General features: G+C 43.3%; 1 protein-coding gene across 12 annotated transcripts in view; it reads right to left on the reverse strand.

The window, feature by feature from the left end:
- The window catches only part of LOC307128139 (uncharacterized protein), a 106,876-nt gene that overhangs the window by 6,653 nt on the left and 81,570 nt on the right, over window positions 1–18,653 (reverse strand). For 8 of the 12 annotated variants that reach the window (XM_079819765.1, XM_079819770.1, XM_079819769.1 and 5 more), the window contains 5 exons: window positions 15,009–15,197; window positions 12,948–13,010; window positions 7,516–11,778; window positions 4,731–4,805; window positions 3,121–3,219 (listed from right to left, as the gene is read on the reverse strand). In XM_079819765.1, the coding sequence (XP_079675891.1) occupies window positions 3,121–3,219; window positions 4,731–4,805; window positions 7,516–11,778; window positions 12,948–13,010; window positions 15,009–15,197 (4,689 nt within the window). The remainder of the gene's footprint in view (window positions 1–3,120; window positions 3,220–4,730; window positions 4,806–7,515; window positions 11,779–12,947; window positions 13,011–15,008; window positions 15,198–18,653) is intronic. The other 4 variants (XM_079819763.1, XM_079819762.1, XM_079819764.1 and 1 more) reach the window with 1 other exon arrangement.

The following is an 18,653-nucleotide window of genomic DNA, read 5'->3' on the forward strand; positions in this document are numbered from 1 at the left end:
GGTGGTGCTGACCTTAGTGATGTGTGTGTGTTGGTGGTGCTGACCTTAGTGATGTGTGTGTGTTGGTGGTGCTGACCTTAGTGATGTGTGTGTGGTGGTGGTGCTGACCTTAGTGATGTGTGTGGTGGTGGTGCTGACCTTAGTGATGTGTGTGGTGGTGGTGGTGCTGACCTTAGTGATGTGTGTGGTGGTGGTGGTGCTGACCTTAGTGATGTGTGTGGTGGTGGTGGTGCTGACCTTAGTGATGTGTGTGGTGGTGGTGGTGCTGACCTTAGTGATGTGTTTGTGTGTTGGTGGTGCTGACCTTAGTGATGTGTGTGGTGGTGCTGACCTTAGTGATGTGTGTGGTGGTGGTGGTGCTGACCTTAGTGATGTGTGTGGTGGTGGTGGTGCTGACCTTAGTGATATGTTTGTGTGTTGGTGGTGCTGACCTTAGTGATGTGTGTGGTGGTGCTGACCTTAGTGATATGTTTGTGTGTTGGTGGTGCTGACCTTAGTGATGTGTGTGTGGTGGTGGTGCTGACCTTAGTGATATGTTTGTGTGTTGGTGGTGCTGACCTTAGTGATATGTTTGTGTGTTGGTGGTGCTGACCTTAGTGATGTGTGTGGTGGTGCTGACCTTAGTGATATGTTTGTGTGTTGGTGGTGCTGACCTTAGTGATGTGTGTGTGGTGGTGGTGCTGACCTTAGTGATGTGTGTGGTGGTGGTGCTGACCTTAGTGATATGTTTGTGTGTTGGTGGTGCTGACCTTAGTGATGTGTGTGTGGTGGTGGTGCTGACCTTAGTGATGTGTGGTGGTGGTGGTGCTGACCTTAGTGATGTGTGTGGTGGTGGTGGTGCTGACCTTAGTGATATGTTTGTGTGTTGGTGGTGCTGACCTTAGTGATATGTTTGTGTGTTGGTGGTGCTGACCTTAGTGATGTGTGTGGTGGTGCTGACCTTAGTGATATGTTTGTGTGTTGGTGGTGCTGACCTTAGTGATGTGTGTGTGGTGGTGGTGCTGACCTTAGTGATATGTTTGTGTGTTGGTGGTGCTGACCTTAGTGATATGTTTGTGTGTTGGTGGTGCTGACCTTAGTGATGTGTGTGGTGGTGCTGACCTTAGTGATATGTTTGTGTGTTGGTGGTGCTGACCTTAGTGATGTGTGTGTGGTGGTGGTGCTGACCTTAGTGATGTGTGTGGTGGTGGTGCTGACCTTAGTGATGTGTGTGGTGGTGGTGCTAACCTTAGTGATGTGTGTGGTGGTGGTGCTAACCTTAGTGATGTGTGTGGTGGTGGTGCTAACCTTAGTGATGTGTGTGGTGGTGGTGGTGCTGACCTTAGTGATGTGTGTGGTGGTGGTGCTGACCTTAGTGATGTGTGTGGTGGTGGTGCTAACCTTAGTGATGTGTGTGGTGGTGGTGGTGCTGACCTTAGTGATGTGTGTGGTGGTGGTGCTGACCTTAGTGATGTGTGTGGTGGTGGTGCTGACCTTAGTGATGTGTGTGGTGGTGGTGGTGCTGACCTTAGTGATGTGTGTGTGTGGTGGTGGTGCTGACCTTAGTGATGTGTGTGGTGGTGGTGCTGACCTTAGTGATGTGTGTGGTGGTGGTGGTGCTGACCTTAGTGATGTGTGTGGTGGTGGTGGTGCTGACCTTAGTGATGTGTGTGGTGGTGGTGGTGGTGCTGACCTTAGTGATGTGTGTGGTGGTGGTGCTGACCTTAGTGATGTGTGTGTAGTGATGTGTGTGTGTGGTGGTGGTGCTGACCTTAGTGATGTGTGTGGTGGTGGTGGTGCTGACCTTAGTGATGTGTGTGGTGGTGGTGGTGCTGACCTTAGTGATGTGTGTGGTGGTGGTGGTGCTGACCTTAGTGATGTTTGTGTGTTGGTGGTGCTGACCTTAGTGATGTGTGTGTGGTGGTGGTGCTGACCTTAGTGATGTGTGTGGTGGTGGTGCTGACCTTAGTGATGTGTGTGGTGGTGGTGGTGCTGACCTTAGTGATGTGTGTGGTGGTGGTGCTGACCTTAGTGATGTGTGTGGTGGTGGTGCTGACCTTAGTGATGTTTGTGTGTTGGTGGTGCTGACCTTAGTGATGTGTGTGTGGTGGTGGTGCTGACCTTAGTGATGTGTGTGGTGGTGGTGCTAACCTTAGTGATGTGTGTGGTGGTGGTGCTGACCTTAGTGATGTGTGTGGTGGTGGTGCTAACCTTAGTGATGTGTGTGGTGGTGGTGGTGCTGACCTTAGTGATGTGTGTGGTGGTGGTGCTGACCTTAGTGATGTGTGTGGTGGTGGTGGTGCTGACCTTAGTGATGTGTGTGGTGGTGGTGGTGCTGACCTTAGTGATGTGTGTGGTGGTGGTGCTGACCTTAGTGATGTGTGTGGTGGTGGTGCTGACCTTAGTGATGTGTGTGGTGGTGGTGGTGGTGCTGACCTTAGTGATGTGTGTGGTGGTGGTGGTGCTGACCTTAGTGATGTGTGTGGTGGTGCTGACCTTAGTGATGTGTGTGTGGTGGTGGTGCTGACCTTAGTGATGTGTGTGGTGGTGGTGCTGACCTTAGTGATGTTTGTGTGTTGGTGGTGCTGACCTTAGTGATGTGTGTGTGGTGGTGGTGCTGACCTTAGTGATGTGTGTGGTGGTGGTGCTAACCTTAGTGATGTGTGTGGTGGTGGTGCTGACCTTAGTGATGTGTGTGGTGGTGGTGCTAACCTTAGTGATGTGTGTGGTGGTGGTGGTGCTGACCTTAGTGATGTGTGTGGTGGTGGTGCTGACCTTAGTGATGTGTGTGGTGGTGGTGGTGCTGACCTTAGTGATGTGTGTGGTGGTGGTGGTGCTGACCTTAGTGATGTGTGTGGTGGTGGTGCTGACCTTAGTGATGTGTGTGGTGGTGGTGGTGGTGCTGACCTTAGTGATGTGTGTGGTGGTGGTGGTGCTGACCTTAGTGATGTGTGTGGTGGTGGTGGTGGTGCTGACCTTAGTGATGTGTGTGGTGGTGGTGGTGCTGACCTTAGTGATGTGTGTGGTGGTGGTGGTGCTGACCTTAGTGATGTGTGTGGTGGTGGTGGTGCTGACCTTAGTGATGTGTGTGGTGGTGGTGGTGCTGACCTTAGTGATGTGTGTGGTGGTGGTGGTGCTGACCTTAGTGATGTGTGTGGTGGTGGTGGTGCTGTTCTTCTCCGATGTGATGGTCTGAGCGCTCATGAGGACGCCTGGGTCCGAGTCGCCATTGGCGTCCACCTTCAGAAACACAGAGACGCATTACAAAGACTGAACATACATACACATACACACACACACACACACACACACACACACACACACACACACACACACACACACACACACACACACACACACACACACACACACACACACACACACACACACACACACACACACACACACACACACACACACACACACACACACACACACACACACACACACACACACACACACACACACAGGAGAGTGTGTTACCTCAGAAGACTCGTATGTGATGGTCAAACACACACACACACACACACACACACACACACACACACACACACACACACACACACACACACACAGGAGAGTGTGTTACCTCAGAAGACTCGTATGTGATGGTCAAACACACACACACACACACACACACACACACACACACACACACACACACGAGAGTGTGTTACCTCAGAAGACTCGTATGTGATGGTCAAACACACACACACACACACAGGAGAGTGTGTTACCTCAGAAGACTCGTATGTGATGGTCAAACACACACACACACACACACACACACACACACACACACACACACACACACGAGAGTGTGTTACCTCAGAAGACTCGTATGTGATGGTCAAACACACACACACACACACACACACACACACACACACACACACACACACACACACACACACACACACACACACACAGGAGAGTGTGTTACCTCAGAAGACTCGTATGTGATGGTCAAACACACACACACACACACACACACACACACACACACACACACACACACACACACACACACACACACACACACAGGAGAGTGTGTTACCTCAGAAGACTCGTATGTGATGGTCAAACACACACACACACACACACACACACACACACACACACACACACACACGAGAGTGTGTTACCTCAGAAGACTCGTATGTGATGGTCAAACACACACACACACACACACACACACACACAGGAGAGTGTGTTACCTCAGAAGACTCGTATGTGATGGTCAAACACACACACACACACACACACACACACACACACACACACACACACACACACACACACACAGGAGAGTGTGTTACCTCAGAAGACTCGTATGTGATGGTCAAACACACACACACACACACACACACACACACACACACACACACACACACACACACACACAGGAGAGTGTGTTACCTCAGAAGACTCGTATGTGATGGTCAAACACACACACACACACACACACACACACACACACACACACACAGGAGAGTGTGTTACCTCAGAAGACTCGTATGTGATGGTCAAACACACACACACACACACACACACACACACACACACACACACACACACACACACAGGAGAGTGTGTTACCTCAGAAGACTCGTATGTGATGGTCACACACACACACACACACACACACACACACACACACACACACACACACACACACACACACACACACACACACACACACACACACACACACACACACACACACACACACACACAGGAGAGTGTGTTACCTCAGAAGACTCGTATGTGATGGTCTTGGTCTCAGTGTGAACCACGGGGACGTCTTGAACCGGTTCCTCCGCCTGCTGATTCACAAACAGAGAAACCGTTGCAAAACCACAACATCAGTCAATCACAGCAAACACTACAGGAGTCCAGACATGCTCCAGAGCAACAGTGTGTGTTATAACAGCATCTGTGATCGAGAACAACAGTGTGTGTTATAACAGCATCTGTGCTCGAGAACAACAGTGTGTGTTATAACAGCATCTGTGATCGAGAACAACAGTGTGTTATAACAGCATCTGTGCTCCAGAACATCAGTGTGTGTTATAACAGCATCTGTGATCGAGAACAACAGTGTGTGTTATAACAGCATCTGTGATCGAGAACAACAGTGTGTGTTATAACAGCATCTGTGATCGAGAACAACAGTGTGTGTTATAACAGCATCTGTGCTCGAGAACAACAGTGTGTGTTATAACAGCATCTGTGCTCGAGAACATCAGTGTGTGTTATAACAGCATCTGTGATCGAGAACAACAGTGTGTGTTATAACAGCATCTGTGATCGAGAACAACAGTGTGTGTTATAACAGCATCTGTGATCGAGAACAACAGTGTGTGTTATAACAGCATCTGTGCTCGAGAACAACAGTGTGTGTTATAACAGCATCTGTGCTCCAGAGCAACAGTGTGTGTTATAACAGCATCTGTGATCGAGAACAACAGTGTGTGTTATAACAGCATCTGTGCTCGAGAACAACAGTGTGTGTTATAACAGCATCTGTGATCGAGAACATCAGTGTGTGTTATTACAGCATCTGTGCTCGAGAACAACAGTGTGTGTTATAACAGCATCTGTGCTCCAGAGCAACAGTGTGTGTTATAACAGCATCTGTGATCGAGAACAACAGTGTGTGTTATAACAGCATCTGTGCTCGAGAACAACAGTGTGTGTTATAACAGCATCTGTGATCGAGAACAACAGTGTGTGTTATAACAGCATCTGTGATCGAGAACATCAGTGTGTGTTATTACAGCATCTGTGCTCGAGAACAACAGTGTGTGTTATAACAGCATCTGTGCTCCAGAGCAACAGTGTGTGTTATAACAGCATCTGTGATCGAGAACAACAGTGTGTGTTATAACAGCATCTGTGCTCGAGAACAACAGTGTGTGTTATAACAGCATCTGTGCTCCAGAGCAACAGTGTGTGTTATAACAGCATCTGTGCTCGAGAACAACAGTGTGTGTTATAACAGCATCTGTGCTCGAGAACAACAGTGTGTGTTATAACAGCATCTGTGATCGAGAACAACAGTGTGTGTTATAACAGCATCTGTGATCGAGAACAACAGTGTGTGTTATAACAGCATCTGTGATCGAGAACAACAGTGTGTGTTATAACAGCATCTGTGCTCGAGAACAACAGTGTGTGTTATAACAGCATCTGTGCTCCAGAGCAACAGTGTGTGTTATAACAGCATCTGTGCTCGAGAACAACAGTGTGTGTTATAACAGCATCTGTGCTCGAGAACAACAGTGTGTGTTATAACAGCATCTGTGATCGAGAACAACAGTGTGTGTTATAACAGCATCTGTGCTCGAGAACAACAGTGTGTGTTATAACAGCATCTGTGATCGAGAACAACAGTGTGTGTTATAACAGCATCTGTGCTCGAGAACAACAGTGTGTGTTATAACAGCATCTGTGCTCGAGAACAACAGTGTGTGTTATAACAGCATCTGTGCTCGAGAACAACAGTGTGTGTTATAACAGCATCTGTGCTCGAGAACAACAGTGTGTGTTATAACAGCATCTGTGATCGAGAACAACAGTGTGTGTTATAACAGCATCTGTGCTCGAGAACAACAGTGTGTGTTATAACAGCATCTGTGATCGAGAACAACAGTGTGTGTTATAACAGCATCTGTGATCGAGAACAACAGTGTGTGTTATAACAGCATCTGTGATCGAGAACATCAGTGTGTGTTATAACAGCATCTGTGATCGAGAACAACAGTGTGTGTTATAACAGCATCTGTGATCGAGAACAACAGTGTGTGTTATAACAGCATCTGTGATCGAGAACAACAGTGTGTGTTATAACAGCATCTGTGATCGAGAACAACAGTGTGTGTTATAACAGCATCTGTGATCGAGAACAACAGTGTGTGTTATAACAGCATCTGTGCTCGAGAACAACAGTGTGTGTTATAACAGCATCTGTGATCGAGAACAACAGTGTGTGTTATAACAGCATCTGTGATCGAGAACAACAGTGTGTGTTATAACAGCATCTGTGATCGAGAACATCAGTGTGTGTTATAACAGCATCTGTGATCGAGAACAACAGTGTGTGTTATAACAGCATCTGTGATCGAGAACAACAGTGTGTGTTATAACAGCATCTGTGATCGAGAACAACAGTGTGTGTTATAACAGCATCTGTGATCGAGAACAACAGTGTGTGTTATAACAGCATCTGTGCTCGAGAACAACAGTGTGTGTTATAACAGCATCTGTGATCGAGAACAACAGTGTGTGTTATAACAGCATCTGTGATCGAGAACAACAGTGTGTGTTATAACAGCATCTGTGCTCGAGAACATCAGTGTGTGTTATAACAGCATCTGTGCTCGAGAACAACAGTGTGTGTTATAACAGCATCTGTGATCGTGCATTAATGTGCTCAAACGCTTCCAGTCGTACAGCGAGGCCAACGAGAGGACGTCCATCGTTAGTCAGTGCGCAGACACACACGGGATCCTGATGCATTCTGGGATTGGTTACCTCTCCTGTGTGCTCATGCTCTATTTCCCGTGGAGCCGCGCCCTGTTCCTCATGAGGTCCAGAAGCCAGCTCACTCTCCTCATCTACACTGGTTTCTGTGGTTCGAGACCTCGACTGCTCGTCTGCTTGGGACGGATCGGCTTCATCTTTAAGGTTCTCTTGAGGTTGGTCTTCCGTCTGCTCCATTGACCAATCAGGCGGCTTATAAAGTGGGAATTCTGCATCATATTGAGTCTCCGAGTTCATGGACTCGTCCTCTTCATTAAAGAACAAGAGCTGAGAATGATTAAGCGTTTCTCCAAATGCTCCAAAACACTCAATACTGTTGTGGAACATCATCTCCAACACCAGCTTCTCCTCCTCTTGGGTTTCTGAGGTGGCTTCTTCCATTGCAGATTCCTTGATTTCTTCTTCAACCTCAATACTTTGGTGTCTCGGATCCCAGATTTGTAGCAAGTCTTCATCTTCTTCAGGGCACATTACTTGTTGGGTTCCAGTAGGAATCTCTTGGGTTTCTGAACTGGTTTCTTCTCCTTCAGGTGGAGTTTCCTTGTTTTTGTCTTCAACCTCAATACTTTGTTTTTTTGGATCCCAGATTTGGAGCAAATCATCTTCATGGAAAATGACTTCTTGGGTTCCAGCAGGAATCTCTTGGGTTTCTGAACTGGTTTCTTCTTCTCCAGATGGACTTTCCATTGCAGATTCCTTGATTTCTTCTTCAACCTCAATACTTTGTTTTTTCAGATCCAAAATTTGGAGCAAGTCTTCATCTTCTTCATGGCAAATGACTTCTGGGTTTCCAGTAGGAATCTCTTGGGTTTCTGAACTGGTTTCTTCTTCTCCAGATGGACTTTCCATTGGAGTTTCCTTGTTTTTGTCTTCAACCTCAATCCTTTGGTTTTTTGGATCCCAGATTTGGAGCAAATCATCTTCATGGAAAATGACTTCTTGGGTTCCAGTAGGAATCTCTTGGGTTTCTATGGTGGTTTCCTCCATTGCAGTTTCCTTGTTTTCTTCTTCAACTTGAATACTTTTGCATTTCGTATCCCAGATTCGGGTCAAATCTCCTTCTTCATAGCAAATGACTCCTTGGGTTCCAGCAGGAATCTCTTGGGTTTCTGAACTGGTTTCTTCTCCTTCAGGTGGAGTTTCCTTGTTTTTGTCTTCAACCTCAATACTTTGTTTTTTTGGATCCCAGATTTGGAGCAAATCATCTTCATGGAAAATGACTTCTTGGGTTCCAGTAGGAATCTCTTGGGCTTCTGAGGTGGTTTCATCCATTGCATTTTCCTTGATTTCTTCTTCAACCTCAATACTTTGGTTTCTCGGATCCCAGATTTGGAGCAAGTATTCATCTTCTTCAGGGCACATTACTTCTTGGGTTCCAGTAGGAATCTCTTGGGTTTCTGAACTGGTTTCTTCTTCTCCAGATGGACTTTCCATTGCAGATTCCTTGATTTCTTCTTCAACCTCAATACTTTGGTTTCTCGGATCCCAGATTTGGAGCAAATCATCTTCATGGAAAATGACTTCTTGGGTTCCAGCAGGAATCTCTTGGGTTTCTGTGGTGGTTTCCTCCATTGCAGTTTCCTTGTTTTCTTCTTCAACTTGAATACTTTTGCATTTCGTATCCCAGATTCGGGTCAAATCTCCTTCTTCATAGCAAATGACTCCTTGGGTTCCAGCAGGAATCTCTTGGGTTTCTGAACTGGTTTCTTCTTCTCCAGATGGACTTTCCATTGCAGATTCCTTGATTTCTTCTTCAACCTCAATCCTTTGGTTTTTCAGATCCCAGATTTGGAGCAAGTCTTCATCTTCTTCATGGCAAATTACTTCTGGGTTTCCAGTAGGAATCTCTTGGGTTTCTGAACTGGTTTCTTCTTCTCCAGATGGACTTTCCATTGGAGTTTCCTTGTTTTTGTCTTCAACCTCAATCCTTTGGTTTTTTGGATCCCAGATTTGGAGCAAATCATCTTCATGGAAAATGACTTCTTGGGTTCCAGTAGGAATCGCTTGGGTTTCTATGGTGGTTTCCTCCATTGCAGTTTCCTTGTTTTCTTCTTCAACTTGAATACTTTTGCATTTCGTATCCCAGATTCGGGTCAAATCTCCTTCTTCATAGCAAATGACTCCTTGGGTTCCAGCAGGAATCTCTTGGGTTTCTGAACTGGTTTCTTCTTCTCCAGAAGGACTTTCCATTGCAGATTCCTTGATTTCTTCTTCAACCTCAATACTTTGGTGTCTCGGATCCCAGATTTGTAGCAAGTCTTCATCTTCTTCAGGGCACATTACTTGTTGGGTTCCAGTAGGAATCTCTTGGGTTTCTGAACTGGTTTCTTCTCCTTCAGGTGGAGTTTCCTTGTTTTTGTCTTCAACCTCAATACTTTGTTTTTTTGGATCCCAGATTTGGAGCAAATCATCTTCATGGAAAATGACTTCTTGGGTTCCAGCAGGAATCTCTTGGGCTTCTGAGGTGGTTTCATCCATTGCATTTTCCTTGTTTTCTTCTTCAACCTCAATACTTTGGTTTCTCGGATCCCAGATTTGGAGCAAGTCTTCATCTTCTTCAGGGCACATTACTTCTTGGGTTCCAGTAGGAATCTCTTGGGTTTCTGAACTGGTTTCTTCTTCTCCAGATAGACTTTCCATTGCAGATTCATTGATTTCTTCTTCAACCTCAATACTTTGTTTTTTCAGATCCCAGATTTGGAGCAAATCATCTTCATGGAAAATGACTTCTTGGGTTCCAGCAGGAATCTCTTGGGTTTCTATGGTGGTTTCCTCCATTGCAGTTTCCTTGTTTTCTTCTTCAACTTGAATACTTTTGCATTTCGAATCCCAGATTCGGGTCAAATCTCCTTCTTCATAGCAAATGACTCCTTGGGTTCCAGCAGGAATCTCTTGGGTTTCTGAACTGGTTTCTTCTTCTCCAGATGGACTTTCCATTGCAGATTCCTTGATTTCTCCTTCAACCTCAATACTTTGGTTTTTCAGATCCCAGATTTGGAGCAAGTCTTCATCTTCTTCATGGCAAATGACTTCCAAGAGATTCCTACTGGAAACCCAGGTTTCTGAACTGGTTTCTTCTTCTCCAGATGGACTTTCCATTGGAGTTTCCTTGTTTTTGTCTTCAACCTCAATACTTTGGTTTTTTGGATCCCAGATTTGGAGCAAATCATCTTCATGGAAAATGACTTCTTGGGTTCCAGTAGGAATCTCTTGGGTTTCTGAGGTGGTTTCTTTCATTGCAGTTTCCTTGTTTTCTTCTTCAAATTCAATACCTTTGCATTTCGGATCCCAGATTCGGGGCAAATCTCCTTCTTCATAGCAAATGCCTTCTGGGTTTCCAGTAGGAATCTCTTGGGTTTCTGATATGGTTTCTTTTTCTCCAGAAGGACTTTCCATTGGAGTTTCCTTGTTTTCTTCTTCAACTTCAATACCTTTGCATTTCGGATCCCAGATTAGGGGCAAATCTCCTTCTTCGTAGTAAATTACTTCTTGGGTTCCAGCAGGAATCTCTTGGGTTTCTGAAGTGGCTTCTTCCATTGCAGATTCCTTGATTTCTTCTTCATCCTCAATACTTTGGTTTTTCAGATCCCAGAATTGGAGCAAATCGTCATCTTCTTCATGGAACATCGCTTCTTGGATTCCAGCAGGAATCTCTTGGGTTTTTGAACTGTTTTTTTCATCTCCAGATGGAGTTTCCATTGGAATTTCCATGCTTTTGTCTTCAACTTCAATAACTTGGCGTTTCGGATCCCAGATTTGGGGCAAATCTCCTTCTTCATAGCAAATGACTTCTTGGGTTCCAGCAGGAATCTCTTGGGTTTCTGAGGTGGCTTCTTCCATTGAAGATTCCTTGATTTCTTCTTCATTCTCATTACTTTGGCGATTCAGATCCCAGATTTGGAGCAAATCTTCATCTTCTTCATGGAACATGACTTCTTGGTTTCCAGGAGGAATCTTTTGGGTTTCTGAACAGGTTTCTTCTCCTCCAGATGGAGTTTCCATTGCAGTGTCCTTATTTGCATCTTCAACTTCAATACTTTGGTGTTTTGGATCCCAGATGTGGAGCAAATGATCATGGCAGCTTCTGCTGTCCAAAGCTTCACCTTCCAGAATGGCACCTTTTGAAGGCAATGAAGAGCGTCTCCTCATCGTGATGGCCTCATTCAGGGCCTTCATATACTTCTCTTTTTCCCCAGCAGAGGGAGTTTGTACCTGCGTCTCACAGCACACCTCCACCTGTGGAGCAACTGAACTCTGGGACAAAAACGGCACACCTTACGTCACTGTCAGTGTTTATTACAGAGCAAAACCACTTGCAACAATGAGCTCTGCCACAAAAGTGACCCCAGAGTTAACAACAAAGTGTGTGTTTGCAGCATAAAAGCTGTTGTCTCTCAGATTCGAGTCCTTTGGTCACAATTCTTTCTCTCACTCATTCCTCTACTGTCCTACAATGATGAACTACTCACTGGAGAGCAAGCAGGAAACATTAAAACATGCAATATTACTGTGATGTGAACTCTCTCACGTCAAATGAGTTAATCCGCCTATTGATCTGTGAGATTTACAATACCAGCATGTGAATCTAAGCTGCTGTATCTGATGGACAACCGCTCTGTGTTTGTCTGGCTTGTCTTCACTAGATTCCTATAATCCCGTTTATTTTGATTCCAGATCTGAATGTCTGTCCTTAGGCCGTGAGATATACGACCCTTGTGTGTTTTTGTTTTGCAATTCAGTGTCTCGAAGCTGCTAATTCAAGCTAAAGCTCCATTTGTAGATTTACCGAAGGTCTTAAAAGAGTCAAGGCTCTAAATCAACCCCTAATGGATCATTTATAAAAACACTGAAGATCATAATAAACCAGAAGAAGCAGATGCTCTTTAAGAATAGAGTTTTGTGGATTTAAAGCAATGCAGTCGATCCAACAGATAGGACCAAAGATACACAGGATTCACCTGTGAAACACACAATGGTTTAGCAGATCTAAAGCTCATCTTATTAATCTCCGAGACAGTTTCCCAGACAGATTAAACAAATCCCGATGGCATCTCACAGTCAGACGGATTGTCCTCTGAAAATCCCTTTGAGACTGAAGACTGCGATAAACCCGAACACGCAGAGGGCTTCATAAAACACGCTCTAGGAAACATGTTGACTGTGAAGGAGGGTTTACAGATTATGGCAAAAATTGGATTCTTGCAGGAGTTCCCACGATTGTCTGGCACTGCGGTAAATAAGCTTCACAAGATCAAGTTTGACTAAATCACTGTATATCAGAACCGTTTCCAAAGAGAAACAAGGAGGTTGGAATTCTTAAATCAAAATGCATTTACTGGAGAAGAAATATGACCCACGTATTCTCTTGAATGAATCAAATACACAGCCTTAATTGCACGATGTAGTAAACCGTAACGTCTAACCTCAACAGCGTGATCTGGCTTTTCTTCAACATCTTCAGGTTCGGCTTTATCCTCCTCTGACACCTACAGAGACAGAGACAGACGATTAACATCAGGATAGTTTCATTAGTTAAACGTGTGAGAGGTTGGTGGAGTGAAATGGCTCTTGTAAAGCACAGAATGAGTGATCATGCAGGAATAATCATCAGTGACGTTAAACCAAAAAACGAAAACACACACAGGATGGATGACTTTGTTGCTTCAAACCAAATCCCAAAAAATAATTTAACTCTGCTTAGGAAACTAAGAAAGGCCTCTAATCCGACATTTATGGGTTAAACCACTTAACAATCCATTACGAATCAATCGAAGCTTAACACACAACCAGGTTGACGAGTCGAGTTAGTCCTCCAAACACTGTGAAATAAAGAGCTCAGTTATTCTAGTAGTAGTAGAATTGTTCATGAGAGTTGCATGAATACAAAAAAAAGTAAAAAATAAAAACGGCCCAAGCATCACAGAGGAAGAATGAGGAGCTAAAAATAATCAACCAACTGCAAAAATTATTAAAGACATTTTGAGGCAAAATGGTTGAAAGTCCATAAATACAATCACTTGTAACGTTTGACCAATAGGTGGCGCTGACACCAAATTGATCTGGTGTGGTCAGTGTTGGGTGACAATTTTTATTCTGGGAGATTTTTGGTCGAACTGTTCAGAAGTTATAAGCAAAAAAACAACAAAAATAATAATTTCAATATCTCCTGGCCACTAGGTGGCACTGTGTCAAAAGTGCCCTCAGGTCATAGTTGTCATAGCACACACCAAGTTTAGTCCAAATACGCTAAAGCGTTGCGGAGATATAGCCTCACATCCATTTTGGCGTGTTTGTCGAATTTGTTCTAATGTTAAACGATTTGATGAATTGACTTAAATTCCATGTTTGTTTTTTTTTGTCAGGAAGTTCTGAGGATAATCGGATTACATTTTCATGAAAATCAGAGCAATGGTCTAGGAGGAGTTCGAAAAAGTAGGTTTTTAAAGAAAATCAAAATGGCAGACAGGAAGTTTGCCCGACTATGGCAATATTGGTATCCATGTTCTCGGCATGACACAAGGGATCTAATAAGATTAGATCTAACTAAACTATTAGCATTTTTTAAATTTTCAATATAATTACTGACCACAAGGGGGTACAGCCCTGAAACTGAGTACCTTCAGGCCATGGTGTCGATGACACTTACCGAGTTTCCTAACGATATGCCAATGCGTTAGTAAAATATAGCATTTTACAATAAAATGTAAAATGGTTGACGCACAAAATGGCCAATATGGGAAAATTTGGTATTGTTTGACTTGCTATACTTAATCTAAAGAGACCAAACCGTTCAGAAGTTATAAACAAAATTGACATTTTCCATATCTCCTGACCACTAGGTGGCACTGTACCGAAACTGAGCAGGTAACCTCAGGTCATGGTTGTCATAACACACACCAAGTTTGGTCCGAATACACTAAAGCGTTGCAGAGATATAGCCTCAAGTTCATTTTGACGTGCTCTTCGCCAAATTTGTTTGCGCGTTATTAAAGAACGGTTTGACGAATCAGCTTGATTTACATGTTTCTTTTGTCGCCATGGTCTGAAGATGATCTGAGCCAATTTTAGTGAAAAATTGAGTTCGAAAAAAACCTCAAAATGTCGTAAAAATGTTCATGACGTCTTCAATTTTGCTTCTAGCCCTTACGGTTCAAAAGTTATTAGCATAAATGAAAGTGAAATTTTGGACAGCAGGTGGCGCTAGAGGGATTGAGTTAGAGACTCTAAAATTTGTGTGTTTGATGTTCAGACTGTCCTCTATCTGTGTGCCAAATTTCACAACCTTTTACCATACGGTTCTACGGGAAGAAGAGGTAGAGGAAGAAGATTAATGAATGCAATATGTGCCTACTCACTTTTGTCGATTACTAAAATATGTGATATTGAAAAAAGACGCAAACCAAGTGTCCCAAGTTAAATTTGTCGAGCTTTTCTATTTCTGTTGTTAATAGACATTAGTGTCACTCCAACCGCACACGTCTTACTTCCTGCGAGCACACGAGGGGTTTAACCGGCGAAGGCCCGTCCAGTCGAGCACAGAGACGAGGGGACGAGGACAGTCTCCTGTCCCACTCATTCCCACCAGATTCTTCGCAACGCATCTCCAGAAACGCCCTCTTCAGCTCACTGACGCTCAGATGATGCTGCATTAGCCCTGTGGGCATGTCTGTCACCTGACCCACCAATCACAGCACAGGGAAAGATCAGATGGGGGCGGGGCAATGCACAGATCTCAAACAAATGTCATCGCTGCGTCCCAAATCGAATACTTCCCTACTATAACGTACGAGCCAATAGAGTAGCATGTCGGAATTCATCGTTAGGCGAAAAGTACGTACAACTTCCAGCGAAGCTTTACTATCCAATGAGGCGATTTCGGACACAGCGACTGACTTTTCTTTGGAAGCTAATTAATGGTAATTGCGACTTTTAATCCCACAATTCTGAGTTCATATAAAAGTCGGTTTTGTGAGATATAAACTTGCAAGTGCAAGAAAAATGCAGAAATGTGACAAAGTCGCAATTACCAAGTTAATTTGTTTATTCCGTGACGGAAAAAAGCTCCCATACTCTTCATTGCTCAAGGCTTCCGGTTGAATTAAGCCCAAAGTATACTTCGGTTTGTACGCAAATGCATAACGCAAATTCCGTCACCAGAGTAGAACACACATCGCACATGCACATTGAATGGGCAAATAGTGTTAGTTTAGTGAGCAATTTTTCTATTTAGTCTCATGCTGTGTTCACACCGAACATGAATAGAGCGTCAAATTCGAATCTATCGCGTCTAGTTTGACGCTTGAACATTTTGAATCCATTCGCACGTCCACGGCGAATTGGACGCGTGTATAAATCGAGCAGAATAGACGCACGTTCAAGGCGCTCCAGGAGCTTTCAGCTATGTTTATAAAACACAACCATGCCTCCTTTCGTTTACATTTAAAAATCAAATATTAAACATTAAAGGGATAGTTCACGCAAAAATGAAAATTAGCCCGTGATTTACTCACCCTCAAGTCATCCTAGGTGTATGATATTCTTCTTTCAGATGAATAAAATCGGGAGTTATATTACAAAAGCCCAGGCTAATCCAAGCGTTATTATAGCAGTAATAGTTGCTCTGTTTTTGAAGTCCATAAAAAGTGTATCTGTCCGTCATATAACTGCTCCACGCGGCTCTGGGGTGTTAATAAAGGCCTTCTGAAGCGAATCCACGCGTTTGTGTAAGAAAAATATCCATATTTAAAACTTTATAAAGTACACTTTCCCTGTTCAATTTATGGAAAAATTGTTGAAAGTTCCTCTGCCGATCAAAAGACTAACGCCACCAGGTCCGCTCGTCATGACGTCACGAACACATCTTGAGTTTCACTTTCAACATTCAACACTTTTCCATGGAAGGCGGTCGGCTGGAACTTTGCAAAATTAGGTAAAACAGCAGGTAGAAAACGTGTTCTTTTAACAGAAAAGCTCTGATTGGGGATTTTTCTTCTTGACATCTGGCAACCGTAAACATGAAAGCTCACAGCAGCTTAAAAACAAGCCTGTACTGTTTTGTCTCTTTTTATTTCACAAAAACAAAAGGGATTTTGGTCAAGTTTTTGCATTTTAAAAACATTTTAGTCTCATCTTTCCCGTCAATAATATTCATGTTTAATGACATCGTTTCGTCTCAGTCAATGAGAAAAAGATCAATAAACATTTTTTGTCATAGATTTCGCTAACAATCAGGGTCGCCAGATTGCCCAAATTAAGTAAAACACTGGGTAGTAAACGTGATTTTGGTCAAGTTTTAATTTTTTAAAATCAATTTTAGTCTCGTCTTTTTCGTTACTTGCAATTATCGTTTAATGACGTTGGTGTCGCCTCGTCATCTCAAGGTCGTCAACGAACATTTTTCGTAATAGATTTCGCTAACAATCAGGGTTGCCAGATTGCACAAATTAAGTAAAACAGCAGGTAGAAAACGTGTTCTTTTAACAGAAAAGCTCTGATTGGGGATTTATCATCTTGACATCTGGCAACCGTAAACATGAAAGCTCACAGCAGCTTAAAAACAAGCCTGTACTGCTTTGTATCTTTTTATTTCACAAAAACAAAAGGATTTTGGTCAAGTTTTTGCATTTTAACTACATTTTAGTCTCATCTTTCCCGTCAATGATATTCATGTTTAATGACATTGTTTCGTCTCAGTCAATGAGAAAAAGATCAATAAACATTTTTTGTCATAGATTTCGCTAACAATCAGGGTCGCCAGATTGCCCAAATTAAGTAAAACACTGGGTAGTAAACGTGATTTTGGTCAAGTTTTTATTTTTTAAAACTCAATTTTAGTCTCGTCTTTTTCGTTACTTGCAATCATCGTTTAATGACGTTGCTGTCGCCTCGTCATCTCAAGGTCGTCAACGAACATTTTTCGTAAAAGATTTCGCTAACAATCAGGGTTGCCAGATTGCACAAATTAAGTAAAACACCAGGTAGAAAACGTGTTCTTCTAACAGAAAAGCTCTGATTGGGGATTTATCTTCTTGACATCTGGCAACCGTAAACAAGACAGCAATTATCAGCTTAAAATCAGTTTGTGTTTTTGTCAAAAGGAGACAAAACATTAAAGTGATTTTGGTCAAGTTTTTGTATTTTAACTACATTTTAGTCTCGTCTTTTCCCGTCAATGATATTGCATGTTGATATAGTCGCAGCTAACGTTTAATGACATTGTTTCAGTCATGGGGAAAAAACCAACGAACGTTCTCCGTCACAGATTTCGCTAGCAACCATGGTTGCCAGATTGCAAAAAATATGTAAAACTCCGGGTGATTTTGGTCGATTAACCATTTAAATCTTGTCTTTTTCGTTACTTGCAATTGTCGTTTAATGACGTTGGTGTCGCCTCAACAAACATTTTATCGTCATAGATTTTGCGAACGAAATTAACACTAACCCGGTCGTTGTTTTACAGTAGAAAATGAAACGAACAACAACAAAATACAGCAAGAACAACAAACGCACGCACTGACAAGTGTGAGACGCAACTTTAGTTTAACAGAATACAGTAGTTTTTATCGGCCATAACTTCTGGAGAAAAATAGCGCAGACACAAGACAAAGATGAAACTTCCTAGAGCGATCAAACGGAGCAAAGGCTATGCGATGTGGGATATAGTATACTTTGGGCTTTATTGACTTTCAACATTCAACACTTTTCCACGGAAGGCGATCAGCTGGAACTTTACTTGATAAAGTTTTAAATATGGATATTGTTCTTATCTTCGCGCGGAGCACGTTATTCGATGGACAGATGTAATACAACTACACAAACACCAGATCACATGTTCAGAGAGGAGCTCTCTTTATAAACAAACCACAGATTTGAGCTTTAAACAACTACATTATCGCCTGGAAAAGTCTTAAAGCTACATTTATAGTAGTATTTTTAAATATGCAGGTTTTCTCATCACGTCACTTCGCCACAGCAGGCTCCTGATTGGTTAACCCGGCTCGAATAGACGGCAAAGTTCAGATTCTTCAACTCGGGCGTCAGACGTTCATGCACACGATTAAGCGGAGCAAAGCCAATGCGATGTGGGATATAGTATACTTTGGGCTTTATTGACGTACGTGTTAAACACA

This window comes from Gobio gobio, assembly GCF_949357685.1.
Source record: "Gobio gobio genome assembly, chromosome: 6".
In the NCBI taxonomy this organism is placed as follows: Eukaryota; Metazoa; Chordata; class Actinopteri; order Cypriniformes; family Gobionidae; genus Gobio; species Gobio gobio.